This window comes from Acipenser ruthenus, chromosome 11 (assembly GCF_902713425.1).
Source record: "Acipenser ruthenus chromosome 11, fAciRut3.2 maternal haplotype, whole genome shotgun sequence".
Classification (NCBI taxonomy): Eukaryota; Metazoa; Chordata; class Actinopteri; order Acipenseriformes; family Acipenseridae; genus Acipenser; species Acipenser ruthenus.
Window position 1 is genome coordinate 43,018,465 of NC_081199.1, and position 14,980 is coordinate 43,033,444.

At 39.2% G+C, this 14,980-nt stretch overlaps 1 protein-coding gene across 4 annotated transcripts; it reads left to right on the forward strand.

The window, feature by feature from the left end:
* Positions 1-392: 392 nt before the first annotated feature.
* LOC117427000 (cyclic AMP-responsive element-binding protein 1) lies at positions 393-11,466 on the forward strand. 4 transcript variants are annotated; one of them, XM_034045306.3, is made up of 8 exons: positions 393-1,004; positions 4,382-4,510; positions 4,885-5,055; positions 5,239-5,339; positions 5,712-5,854; positions 6,213-6,395; positions 7,020-7,114; positions 10,512-10,645. In XM_034045306.3, exons 2-7 carry the CDS (start codon positions 4,397-4,399, stop codon positions 7,100-7,102), a joined length of 795 nt encoding a protein of 264 aa, XP_033901197.3. In that variant the 5' UTR covers positions 393-1,004; positions 4,382-4,396; the 3' UTR covers positions 7,103-7,114; positions 10,512-10,645. The 4 variants fall into 4 exon arrangements, with proteins under 4 accessions (XP_033901197.3, XP_033901195.3, XP_033901196.3 ...); XM_034045304.3 differs by lacking the exon at positions 7,020-7,114 and adding an exon at positions 11,062-11,466 and having other exon boundaries at positions 395-1,004; positions 10,512-10,665; XM_034045305.3 differs by lacking the exon at positions 7,020-7,114 and adding an exon at positions 11,062-11,466 and having other exon boundaries at positions 397-1,004; positions 4,885-5,031; positions 10,512-10,665.
* Positions 11,467-14,980: the final 3,514 nt, after the last annotated feature.

The window sequence follows — 14,980 nt, forward strand, 5'->3', positions numbered from 1 at the left end:
ATAAATCCACTCCTACCAGCAGGTCAGTTTCACACTAGCACATAAAACGTTGTCACTGTAAAATGGTATAAACAAAACCCAGCGGTGGGTGGTTTATCCCGGCCAGGGTGAAAGTAGATCAAACTAGCCCATGAGAGTCACTATGCATGTATTAAATGCACACTTGGTGATTAGCAAATCTGCTCAACTGGGTTAACTGATGACAAGAACTTCAAGTTCAATCAGTAAGAGGCGTTGCTCGACCGTGTGCAGTACTGACAGCGCTCTGCATAAGCACTTCTATCTGTGTTGGACAGCCCTCGAAACGGGCTTTAGAGAACGGATAATTGAGAATCGAGGTCAGATAAATGGGCATTTTGCCAGTTTCAGGCACACTGCGGGACAGGAGGTACAGCGTTCTTCGTATCTGTTCAGGTCAGGGTTCATTAGGAGGTCAAAACTATGATTATATTAGATGTTCTCCTGCAAAACAAGAAATGGTGTCATCTTGAGCGAGGCATGAAATCAGACACTTGATAATAACTAAATAAAAAGGCAGACACTGTTGAAGAAATACAAACGTCAAGAGAATGGAGCTGGATAAAGTTTCCGTAGTAAAACAATTACAAAAAAAAATAAAAGCCAGCAGCACATTCTGACACGCATCATGTGAGCTCCTGCTGTTCCTTATTAATAGTCAGGTTTTCCACGGTGTAGCCCGGCGTAGGAGGAAATACCGGTATGTATCTGCCTTGTGTGTAGTTCAGTCACAGTTGACGAATGTCCGTGTTTCTCCGGCGGAGGTCGGACAGCATTCGGAAACACTCGGCCAGTCTTCGGAATCTCTCGGGTCTAACTCGACTTCACTCGATGGTACTTGCTGAGCTAATTTTCGTGTCTCTCCTTCTTCGTGTTGTTGTTCCCGGTGACGCGACGGAGGTGTAGCCTGACGCGGTCTCTTACGTGTCGGCCTGAATAAAAGTGGAGCTCCGGGGGCCCGGGAGTGACGGAAGGAGTCTGTACCGGTAAGAGGAGAGAAGTGTCTGGGGGGTGGCAGGGATAAGTCCCAGAGATACTTAGTTCGGCTCGGCCCGGGGGAAACAAAGAGATCATGGCGGCGGCGGGGCTCGCAGGCTGCCTGCTTGCCGGGGAGGGAGGAGAGTACGCGGCTGGGAATCAGAGAGCGGGAGCCGGGGGACGCGCAGAGAGGGTCTGCTAACTCTACTTCGATAAAATGTACCGGTGTCTCTAAAGCACAAACAACTAATCTTTCTCCCCCCCCCCCCCCCCAAAAAAAAAAATTGGTATTTTCGAATAAGACATTATTTTTTACATGTATTTTCCACATGAGATAGGAGGAGGTTTCAAATATTCATATTTGCGCCGGTACATAAAATAACACGCTGGGTGTTCAGCAATGTACAAAATGCATTTATTTATTTATTTTGCTTTGTGGTGTTTAATGAATTTTTAGACGCAACACTTTATTATTTGAGTAAAAAATACTGCAAATTATTCACTCGAGATTCATTATCTTAAAAGAAAACGAAAAAAGGTGGCATTACATTTATTTTTTCTTTCATGAAAATCTCAGATAATGGTGTGTGTGTAATGTGTCTGATTTCTTATATGTGTATAATATATATATTATATATATATGTAAATTAGGTTAATCTCTTAGAGCTGCTTTTTTTTCATCCCACAATCGGTTGAAAATGTCACGCTCGAAAACAGCATGCGATTTTTAAACGAGGGCGGGCATTTTCGGCTGACGAGTTTTTGAAATAAATCAGATATGGGAGGTGGTTTATTTATTTATTTTTTTAAATGCGTCGGGGCTAATTGACGTCGTAAATAAGTAATATATGTAATCAAGTGTATCAATGCAACGATTATTTCAAAATATTAATGTAGGAAATGTTTTAAACCCATGAAATTGAAAGTGAAAATGTACTGTCATACGCAGTGTAGGAGGGAGGAGCACTGAGGGGGGAGCAGGCATGTTGCATGCAAGCTGCAAGTCTTTCGCCGGTTGCATCCAAAAACCTAGTAAGAGAAGATAGTACTAATTTTATTTAGTTAAGTAGTACACCGTACGCTGTCATTTTGATTTACCAATGCCCTACAGTGAGTTTCTGATTTGTATTGGACATGTTACTATAACCATTTCAAAAATAAAACGTTTTTGCCTTTCTAAAATCTCAGGATACCATAGTGTAGTATTGAGTGATAAAAGCATAGCCCCAGTGTTTCAGTGACAGAGAGAGCTGGAATCTGAGTCTGGACAAACACAAATTTATTCCCCCTTTTTTTTTTTTTTAAACAGATTAAAAAAGAAAAATCACAGAAGCTTGGTTTTGACTATTTCTAATGCATCTGCATTCACATAATCAGGGATGGAAATAAGAATCCTATTGCATAGCAGTGTTGCCCATTCCAGGTTTTGCTACAAGCTCCATTAGCCACAGTGTGTAGGTAACAAGCTCATGTGTGTCTGATTAAACTCATAATGAAACCAGGAAAGGATCTATGCAATGTGAGTCTTATTTCTATCCTTTAATATTAATATCTGCATATAAAGGGAATCCTGTATATTCTCACACAAGTCTCGAGTTGGTTTTGGGCAGTAGTGTACGAGTGGCTAGTCTTTTATTATGTTCACAGCTAACAATGACGTGAGTGAAAACATTCCTACCTGGAGGCTGTATTATTGTGTGTCTGTAGTTAAACCACCTGTAAGGATGGGAGCAATACAAATACACTGTTAAAGCCCAGCTGGCAGGTTTGCCACATAATGGAAATTTCTCTTCCTCTTATATGGCTTTTCAAGAGAACTGCTGCCGATGTCTAATGTTGTGAAAGCTCTTTGTTACAGTTTTACATACATAAGAGACTGCTGTTCTGTAAAGAGTAAAGCTGAAAGCTGAGGGAACTAGGTGTCCCAGTCTGGAACAAAGTTTCAAGCCACTGTTCCTGAAAAACGTGAATTGTGTTCCCTCAGCAACAGTTTACCCCCATAGGGCACGTACTTCAGCACATTGCCTCGTTGGACCTGGTCAACATCAAACCTGTCTCTTAATGTGATGTCTAGGATTTCAATAAACTACCGATGTAACACAAAGAAAAGGTGTGCAGGTTATTTCACGTTCCCTCTCTGTGTGTGTATTGTACTGTATACCTATATGTGCTTTGCTCGTGTCATTCCCTCGCACTCTACGTGGTGAACACGGTTACTGAACTGTCTTCATCAAACTTTTAGCATATGCTCCTTGGCCCCTATAGATATTTCAGATTACATTAGGCTTTAATCAGATTAATTTGATTTATTATTTATTTATTTATATATTTTATTTTACAAAAATCTTTCAAGTAATATGCGATAAGTACATGATGATAAGGACCCTCTCTATGGGAGTGCACTGTTTTTAAACTTTCTTTACATTGAATTTTTAGATAAATTTGAAGGGCACAGTAAAACTAAATTCTGAAATAAATGTATATATTGGTTATGGGAACACATCTAGATAGATAGCTAAGTCCTTGATGTGCTGATCCAAGTTGTTGGTCACTCAACATTTCAGGGTTTACATCAACCACCAGAAGGAGCTGCTCTTATGGGGGAAAAAAATGTAGTTCGAACTTCAGACCAACACCCAGCTGCAAAAAATATATAATAGGGTCAAATATTTCCCTACTTCTGGCTGTGCAGGTATACTAGCACATAAGTAAAATGGTTTATTTTGCATGTGAGTTTGCATAAGGTCTGTGCTGTACAGAAACATGAAAATAATCTTAATTGTTATGAGGATTTAGTCCAGTATATTCCAGCATATTGACCATCACCAAAAAAAGAAAAGTAAATGATTCTGTTTAAGGGTAAAAGCAGCATCCAACAGTATCAATAAAGCAATAAAGTCTACAAGCAATCTCAATCATTTCTTCTGCAGAGCTTCAAATATGTTTATTTAGATCTCTTTCTGTGTGTTAACTTGCATCTCAGCTTTACCTCATCAGAGAACTTGAATCTGTGAACACTTGTATGATTTGAAAGTGTCCATTAATGACCTACAAAACGTGTATGCATATGTTAACTCACTAGACATCTGTTTATTTATCATTTTTGGAATAGAGGGATGAATAGAGCATGACTGCTTATCTGTAAGACTATTTGAACCAACAGAATGCCATACCTGGTGCAAATGGGTCTCAACAGTTGTGTGATCCTTTTCAGAGCCGCTGTAAAAAATTACTGTACAGCTCTGAACTAATTTGAAATCCACTTTCCACATCCTACATTGTGGTATTCAAAATGTAAAGCGCTGTGTCTTGAGTGATGCCTGAGTTGTTGCAGGGTAGGCTGTTAATTTTGTTTTTGTTAATGTGGCTTTTCTTTGTGTTTCAGTCTTCAGCAAACTAAATGACCATGGAATCTGGAGCAGAGACTCAGCGGGGTGGCGAGGCTGCTGTCACAGAGACAGAAAACCAGCAGATTGGAGTGCAGGCACAGCCACAGATTGCAACGCTTGCACAGGTACAGATAGGAGTGGAGACACAAGTACAGATAGGAGTGCTGGCACAGGTAGGAGTGGAGGCACAGAGGAGTACAGGCACAGATAGGAATGCAGACACAGGTACAGATCGCAACGCTGACACAGGTACAGATAGGAGTGCTGGCACAGCCACAGATTGCAATGCTGACATAGGTAGAGCGCTCGGCTCCCAGGGATCCTCACTACTCCCAATGGTAATGCATGATGATAAACTTGGCAAATCACGTTCAACTATAATAAATGGCAGACTTGTAGGGCTCTAGTATATTCCAGCATATCAACCAGTTTCTGTTGTTGACACAATTCCTTCTCTACCACAAAACACTAAAGGTGTTTTTTTATTTTTCTAAATAAGGTGTCCATGGCAGGGGCTCACGCTACATCTACAGGCCCCACAGTGACTCTTGTTCAGCTTCCAAACGGACAGACGGTTCAGGTGCACGGGGTCATACAGGCTGCACAACCCTCAGTCATCCAGTCTCCGCAGGTTCAGACGGTGCAGGTGAGCACTGACAACTGTATCTATGCAAGTCTACCTATTTACTACACTACTCATTCCATCATGCATTTTTCATTCAGAGTTTCCATGAACACGCACCCTGTTAAATGCATGTGGAAGTGAAGAAATGTAAAGCATTTTTTGATTTTGCATATTTGAATAAATACGTCATTAAATAAGGATTGGACTAAGCTTACCAATTTGTTGCAGATTTCTACGATTGCTGAGAGCGAGGATTCCCAGGAGTCGGTGGACAGTGTGACAGACTCTCAGAAACGCAGAGAGATCCTCTCAAGACGGCCCTCCTACAGGTACTACCACAGCGTTTTACAATCCTCCCATTGCAGAAGCCAGGGTACGTGTGTGTATCTATACAGCGATCCCAGGAGCTAAACTCACAGCACAGTGCTATTTGTTTTCTGCCTTATAACAAGAATGGAAGTGATAGTGGAGTAGCATTATGATTTTAATCATATTTTGAGCTTACAAAATCAATGAATGTATGTATTAACTGTCATACTGTTGTGTACCTTGATGCCAATACCTGTAGTGTGCTGTGTCTGTACTCACCATCTTACTACAAATCTGGCTGACAAACAAACGCAAAGATGTTGATATTTATTCAGGTACTGTATAATGCTGTCCCTGGCTTCTGATTTGCTTTTTTTTTATTGCATTGGTAGAAAAATCCTGAATGATCTTTCATCGGACGCCCCAGGAGTTCCCCGGATAGAGGAAGAGAAATCGGAAGAGGATTCGTCCACTCCTGCCATCACCACAGTGACTGTGCCAACACCGATATACCAAACCAGCACCGGGCAATACAGTAAGTGGGAAAAGCTGCTTTATGTGAACGTTTTACTTTACATTTGACTGTTTCAACAAAAATAATGTTCATTCTTAACTTCAGATTTGTTAGAAACCGATTTTTTTAATCGCTGAAATGTTTTTCTTTTTTCTTCTTGTTTTGTTAATTTCAGAACATCCTCAAATACAAATGTTCACTTCCCCTACCCTTTGTAAACAAGGCGTTCGTTAAATAAGCAAATGTATTGTTGTAATGTATGAGTGTTTATATGTGTGCTGCCATTGTCTGCCAGGTATGAGCCATTAACATGCATGCCTCTTGTTTGAAAGGCTTGACGCAGTTGTTGATTTTATTTCTCCTCTGCTTTCTCCCCCAGTTGCTATCACACAGGGAGGTGCCATTCAGCTGGCTAACAATGGCACTGATGGAATGCAGGGGCTGCAGACACTGACCATGAGCAATGCGGCTGCAGCTCAGCCCGGTACTACAATCTTGCAGTACGCACAGACCTCTGATGGGCAGCAGATACTGGTTCCCAGTAACCAGGTAGTTGTGCAAGGTGAGTGACGCCAGAACAAGAAGAAAGAAAAACAAAGTTCCATCAAGTGGGACTTGATGTTTAACCTTTCCGCTACGGCGTCGCTAGAAGTCGTTCATATATGAGCCACGATGAAATGGTGATGTTTGACGCCCATTTTAAGCCTTTTTAAACAACCATTGGTTGCTTATCAAATGACTGACATCTCCAAAGGCTCCAACAACCAATCAGGGATGGTTTTGTATACTTTCAAAATTAAAGTATATCTAGATAGACAGAAAGCTAGACAAGTGAGTTTTATTCTATTTTTTGGACAGGAGATTCAGCGAAGTACAAGCTTACCAGAAATCATGCTACATTGTCCAAAATGTTTATAAACCACCAAAAAAATTAATAAAATATTAACTGTAGTAAAATATTCACAGTATAAACTTGAGGGATATCTCGCCAATCAATATGCATTTCATTAAAGCCCCAGGCCAATGGATGTCGCTTTTATCATGAGGTGCAGCATTTCAGTATCTTCGGTTTCGATTATTGAATATACCATGATTTTAAAGTGCAGCATTACCAGAGAGCAGATTGCATTGCTTTACATAACCAAGAATGCTTACTGAACCGAAAGAAAAAACATTTTTTTTACAGAAGATGTTGATGAGTTGACAGATCTATCTGATGGCGAACTTCTTCACATTTACGCACCCGTCAAACAATTTGGTGTAAAATGAAAACCAGACACGGTATTTATACAATTCTTTCTGATCCTAGTTCCTGTGAGTTGTGGCTGCCACAAATACTGTTACAGTTTTTAGGTAGGAGATCACTAAATTACACTTGGAGACATTTCTAAAGAGACTTGAATTTGAGTACATTTAAAATGTATTTTTTACATTCAAACTAGGTAATCGTAGGGTATGTTTCATCATAGAGTGAAAAACGTTATTGTCTTAATAATCTTCAGATTCTCAGCTGTTTAGAAATGTATAATACTGTATACTTTTGGTGGATATTTGTCCTGGTACACAAGCCAGAAGTCACGTTATGTCAGTCAGACCTCAAACAGGTGGAGTGTTCGCCAGAGCAGAAGGGTTAATACAAGGCTGCTGCAAAGTTGTTGTGTGTTTTTAAATGTATTTATTTTAATTCAGTGTTTTAACTATTTAGTGCCTGGACTGTTTGAGAAAGATCGAGTACATGGTTAATTCACGTGTTGGTAGTAAATTGGTAGTAAACCATCACGTATCCGCCATGATCAAGCTCTTCAGCAACGTCACCCACGTGTGCAGCGCTAATGCAAAAAAGCGAGTTGTGCTTACAATTGAAAGTTGTTGTTTCTCGTAAATCTATGCGGTTTTCTGCTGTGTAAATTACCTGACACTAATATAAAATTTGTACAACCCTGCGCATGAAGAGGGGTTTCTGTGTAAATGTATACTGTAAATAGTGTGTATTTATTGTAATTAATTTACAATAAATACAGAGCCTGTCTGCTGTGTGTGATTACCAGGTGTGGCATCTCATCAGCAGGTAGGTGTGTTCCAGCGGGACGTCGCATATAAAAAGGTTCACCTCAGGGCTGCTGCAAAACCAAAACCAATTAGGCTAAAGAAGCTGAAATTCGTAGACTGAGTAGCAAGTTGTTTATTATTGAACAGAGAAGATTAGTTCAGAGATTGTAGATCCTGCCAAAGTTTTCATGCACTGTTGTATGTTGGGATGGGTCGGTATTCCGATTTTTCGGTTCACTGCGGTTTAGGTACATTACAGTATTAATACCGTTCCTTTTATTCTACACCGCAATTATTGTAATTCCTTTATACAATGGGTAACACATTTTTCAGCTGCAAACATGCTTCTTCTAATCAAGCGATGGTACTTGCAGCCTTAGCAAAGTGTCTGAGGACGATCTTTTTGTGAACTGATACTGTATTTTGACAATGGTTTTGAAGGAAACTGTCAACGACACAGAATACACATTTCAATTGCTACGTTCTGTTACCCAGGGCTTGCTGTGCCAGCTGCTCTTGGCTGGTGTCTTTCTGAGGTCACGTGCAGCTTTTAGAGAAACGCCTTCTCCAAACCGTTCAGCACAGCACACATTTTCAACGTGCTACATTTACATTTGTCTGGATTATCAACCTAGACAAGAGTCAGTTTCATGTAATTGATTAGCATTAACGTTATTGTAAAATGTATACATCACTTATCACAGATTTAGTACATTGTTTGTTTAAATAATGGATTTATTTATTTAATATAGTGTTGACAAGGCTGTTCACGGCTTCATTGTATAATGATAAAATGTCGTTCGCCTCCGCTAACAAGGTGGTAGCAGTAGTTTTAGTGGTTATTTGCATTACGATTAGCAGGTCGCTCGTGATCTTTGCATCGTCTCTTTGGTTCACAGCAGCAGCCAGCCTCCCGCAGTAACATTTCAAAGCTGCGCTGGGCTATGCAGAATCTGCACAGATTTCTGTGGGTGGAGTTGAGTGACGTCCACAGCGCATCTCCGCGATTCTGTACAGAACTGCGGAAATCTGCGCTATAAGAACACCACCAATGTCTCTATTAAAATGAGCACAGACCCGTGACTGCAGCAGGACAGCCTACTTATTGTCAGCGTAGTTTTGTTTAAACAAGTTATAACAGTGTTCCAATTTTCTTAGGTAAGTGAAGAAATATTTTTTTACAAACTCCACATGTGTACTCTTCATTGGAAGCTTACTTGTGCAATGTCATGTATCGTGTAGCTAAATCCAACACATTTTAGTATTAAAATACATTTAAATTGCTATACCTATTTTATTTATCCGGTTGAAAAAATAAACAATTCATCTCCTGGTCTTAAATAATAACCTGTGGTACATGTCTGTGTTTTAAGCAATAAGACTGATCATTTCTTAATTCTATTTACCATCAGCTAAACAAAGTATTTATTTATTTAATTTTATACGTTAATGTTTTACCAAACTACAGCACCACATCATTTTGAGCAAATAATGCATCTTAACACGGTTGTAGTATAACCGTCGTGTACATCTTTAGTTTTTTTTTTGTTTTGTTTTTAATTCTGATTGTCTTTATAAAAAAGAAACGTACCAAGTTATTTGGCATAGTAAAATACTAAATACCAAATGTTTAAATCATTCCATGAAAGGACGTGTGATTTGTTGGTTTTATTTTTGTGAATTACTTTAATTTAAGTGATTTACATTAGTCTTTCTTCATTTAAGCCTTTATTGTATAACTTGCATGATGTACTGTATACCGTGATATTAAGGTTACCACAGGTTTTTTTTTTATTTAACAGTTATCATACCATGCAAATTTTATACCGTCCCATCCCTGTTTGTATGTGTTCCATGCGTTGCCATTGCTGGTAGTGTCACGTGAGCTGGTCAGTGTGTTGATATGTAAATAAATCCTGTTTGCCTGCAGGGCATATCAACTTCACCCTCCGTCTTGATCTCCTGCCTGTCACTCATCAGCAAATGCACGCACCCACACGGCAGACGGCTACTCTGTCACAAGCATTAATACCCTTTCTTTCTAAACAAGGGATTTAGGGGAGCTCCCTAATAGAATCTGAATCTCAAAACAATAATTGTGTGACTTTAATAATTGTTACAGCTGTGTACAATGGTTTTTAAAACAGGATTCATTTATCCGACTTTTACATATCCGCCCTTACTCTGGTCCCACTGCAGTCGGATACGCGACGGATTACTGCACTATATTTGACTGTATAAAGGGCCCTTTCGCAAATTCACCGTTTCTAGTATTTCACATTTTTTTGATGTGCAAGTGGGACAGCTAAATCTAGCAGGAGACGCGTTCCTCTGTGAAGAACATATAGGTGCCAACGATGCCTCCACATGCTTTAAGGTTGTTTTGAGAGTGCTGCTTCCTGCTTATGTTAGCTGATCTCATTATTGGTTCTGTGGGACTGACCCAGCCTGACAGGCTGGATTTTACAGGTTTTGAACTTAATAAAAAGCTCCTAGATCCAAAAACAGAGAGCACTCCTAATATAACCCCGTAGTGCTGCTGCTTTGTGGGTGAATATCCAGGGACTGCTGCATGCTTCTCACTCAGACTTGGGTAACCCGTTGCAACCTCTTTGTGTCTCCTTCTCAGCTGCCTCCGGGGATGTCCAGGCCTATCAGATCCGCACTGCTCCCACCAGCACCATCGCCCCGGGCGTGGTCATGGCGTCCTCCCCAGCACTGCCCACTCACCAGACAGCGGAGGAAGCGACTCGCAAGAGAGAAGTGCGCCTCATGAAAAACAGGTACTCTCACATCTGAGGGATCAGACGGGTGGTGGGTGACCATGGCAGCCTGTTTGTGGAATAGGAATGTCTGCTAGAAAACTCATTTTCATATACATGTATTCCTCCTCCTCTATGCAGTGTTAAATTGTACACCAGTTCTGCTGTGGATAAAGGGCCTGTTCACATTTGGTTTGACCAATTCCTGTTATTGCAATGATTTGGTATTGCAAATGATATTGTCTCGTTTTTTTCCGAATCCAGGTATAGCTATCTTTCACTGTCATATTATTTGACGTTGTACCCAAGGGTACTTCAGTTGTACATTTGCTTTTCTTGTGTTGGTTTCAGTTTTAATGTGACGTGGTTCTGGTTTTGACCCCACATTAACTCCCCTCCCCTCTCTCTGTGCGGCAGGGAGGCAGCGCGGGAGTGTCGCAGGAAGAAAAAGGAGTATGTGAAATGCCTGGAGAACCGGGTGGCTGTGTTGGAAAACCAGAACAAAACGTTGATTGAAGAACTTAAAGCACTTAAAGACCTCTACTGCCATAAATCCGATTAATTCCACGGATGTTTTACTGCAGATCTGTACAGAGACTAGTCTGGCATTAGGAAGCTGGGCGACAGACACATTTTTCTAAATGTTGTGTGTGTGTGTTTTTTTTTTTTTTTTTTATGCTACAAAATACCTGCAAAAGGATCCGACCTATTTCAAAACTATGGATTAGTCCTACGTCCTACCGTTGGATAATAACAACAATACTTTTAATCATGAAGACCCGTTTTTTAAATAAATTTATTATAATATATATAAAAAAAAAAGATAAATGGAAAAAAAGAAAAATAAAACTTGAGGTATTTTGAAATTGACATGGAGGTTTTCCTACTTTTCCACCTAACAGGAACTTCTTTGTAAGCTTGAATCATATACACCTTAATGAATTCCATGATGCCATTTTGTGGCTCCTCAGACTCCCAAGCAGGCAAAGGAAAACAGGGTGCATCATTTGAAGCCACTCTTGTGCTGTATGCTTCGGAGATTTTTTTTTTTTTTTGTTGTTCCTTCAGATGTTCAGCTCTAAATCTTGCTTTGCTTCTTAAATATCTATCAACAATGAATTTAATTTAGTTATGCATAATAATTAATACTGGTGCAGTGTGCGCTATTTACTTTAAAAGTATTTATCATCCCAGAATCTGAAGCATGCAAGCACCCACCCAGAGCATGGTTTGATGTTCCCTCCAGTAAGTTAAAACTGAATGTAAGATTGTAGTGTCAGTGGGTTGAAGTGAGAGATTTCTATGGCTGGTTTACAAAATGTGTATTTTGTATGTGTGGTGCTTTTCTTACTAAAACGTTTGGAGGCAGTTCAGTTTAATTGCTGAAATGTTTTTTTTTTTTTTTTTTTTTTTTTTTAAGAATTTAGTTTTCTTAAAGACTAACCGAAATCTGTAAATTTGGTGTGTGTGTGTGTGTGTGTGAATATTACCTTATAAAGGTATTCAGTGAGGTATGTTACTGACCTGAGCTCGGGTCAAGATGGGACATGGTGAGGTTAAACATTCATGACAATTTCACAAATAGACAGCAGTCGAAAAGCAGATTCATTTTAATGAAAATATATCCAGTGAAAGCTTTGAAAAAGCTACTTTTTAATAGACAGGATTTCTGTTGGAAAACCGGACCTATTCAAGGTGCACTTGCTTAAAGTAGACTAGGATGAATCTCATTTTTAAGACACCCTTCCTTTATCGGCAAGCAGTCTGAGCCAGACTATCATATTCTAAAGTACAAGTGTAACCTTGAGTCTGTAACACAGCAGTCCCCAACCTGACTGCATCAGAGGCACAGCACTTTCAGTGGATAGATTAGCAGAACATCTAATAGAAACTGGCAAAAGTCCAGTCCTTCGTTTTCTATGAGGTCATATGACACTGATGATGCAGGTTGGGGAAATACTTGTGTTGTAAAGTACTTTTTGTTTTTTGTTATTTTAGTATGCTATATTGTATATTATCCCTGCTTCGTACATGTGTGTGTTAGTTGTAGTGTGTGTATATATATATATATATATATATATATATTAGCTGTATGTCAGCAGTAGAGGTATTATTTTGGGATGGTTGGAGGGAATTCAGACGCAGGTTTCAGATGCTCAACCCAAGGAACGGTTATTTGCTCCATGTTGTTATATCACGGTTCAGAGTTTAAACACCTGTACCTCAAATGATTATTCAGCTCAAGGCATTGGGGGGGGGGGCATGCTTTCTTGTTTTATTTTATATTATGTTATATCATGCCATAATGTACAGTATTATTATAGCCACAGTTACAATTAATACTATGTTTTTTTTATTTTTATATATCTTTTTGTTAGAGGTCTTCTTTGTCACAGAGACGGGGAATAGTCAGATTAGACATAATTTCCAGCTATTATCTTTTTGGCAGCTACCAGTTTTCACAATGGCTTTAAAGAACCAACGTTGTTATCATTGGTTGTTAAGAATGTTTTATACGCTTCTACCAGCTCAGAACTTTTTTTTGTATATTAAAACCAAACAAATTATAAAAAAGGTAATAGAAAATCAAAAAAGTGAATTCATTGATTTTATTGCTGTTGTTGCTTGTTTGCAGATTACAATTTTTTTTTTCCAGTAATCCTGTTAAGCATTTCTTTTTTTTTTCTGTAGACCAATATAAATTCTGGCTAATTTAGTGGTTGGGTTTAAACATTCACAGTAGCTTCTGTGAATGCTAATGTTAGTCTTTGTGGCAGCCACTGTTCACAAATATTTGGAACCAGCTAAATTTAATATGATGGTTTATAATCTGGTAATTTACTGCTAACTAGCTTTCACTGGTGGCCTGAATAAGTCAATGAACCCTCTCTGCAGGTCCTACAGTAGTTTACTGTTTCATTAAGTGAGCAAAATGGTTCTTAAGACTAGAATTGTGCACCCTTGATCCAAACAGTGTCATTGTACAGGCCTCCTGGCTGCACACCCTTACAGTGGCACAATTAATCAGTGTACATTATATTAATTATAAGTAATAAAAATGGGACCTGAATGTTTTTAGAAAATGCTAATGACATTATTAACCCATTTAATACTCATCATCATTGTTCCTGAACAGGTTTTAAATAAATGTGAATACATTTATGTAAACAAACATCAGCGTTTTTATTTTATTTTATGTTGGCTGTTTTTACAATCTGGAAATCGCCGAGATTGAAAATTAGGAAAAGGACGTGTGAAGAATTTGTGCAGTGGAGTGTGTGTACTTTTTTTTAAAAAATCTTGAAGCGTGATGTCCACATTGCTGACACCTGTGTGAATCTGTGGCATCATGGCTGCATGCTTTTCCCTGTCTTTTTTACATTGCTTCTAGGAGTAAAACAGTTTTCTGTACATAGTTTATAATGGCAGATTACTACAAACCTTTTGAATATTGTAATAGGGAAAGCCTTTTCCATGTCAATTACAAGAAGGAAGTTTCTTTCTGTAATTCTGGTTTAATTATTATATAATCTGAATAACAAGAAAACATCTTAATCAAACCTATACATTTCTTGAGTATTAAAACGTATATAAATACATTATTATAATTCTTCAGCTTTGTGAGAAAGCTATCAGTGAAAAAGTTTTTATTTACTAAGTCTGGTCTGGTCTGCAGACCTGGCCAGCATTTTCAAGGTATGTCTGGTGTAAATCCATTGATGGCACGATATCTCATGACAGCACAACCCTCAGACAAAGGGAAATATTTTATAACAAAAATCTGACAACATTCATCTTTTTTATAGCTGATCTTGAGTTTTTTTTCAGTGTTCCAGTGTAAATGTGGTCCTGATTAAAGTATCTGTTTGCCTTTGAGCTGTTGCTCTATAACGGCTGGATTCACAACCCCAATTCACGCTAATCATGGGATTACAAAACCTTAGCACTTCAGTAACCCCAGTAAGACAGTCCACAGTTTGTTATTCGGGGGTCGGAAACAACTAGTAGATTTGCTCCTGCTATAAAACACTGCAGCACCTGGGCGATGTGTTGTGCGTTCAGGTGTGTGCAGCACCTGGGCGATGTGTTGTGTGTTCAGGTGTGTGCAGCACCTGGGCGATGTGTTGTGCGTTCAGGTGTGTGCAGCACCTGGACGATGTGTTGTGCTTTCAGGTGTGTTGGGAAACCTCTTTGTACCACAGATTTGGAGTACTCTATTTTGTTTTTACTGTACCTCTCTTGCTTTCCTCCCTGGGTGAGGTTGATGAGGAGTAGTGGAGTACTGTACACTGCCGCTTAGCCAAACCACAACAGACCCTGTTCAGATTTGGGAATG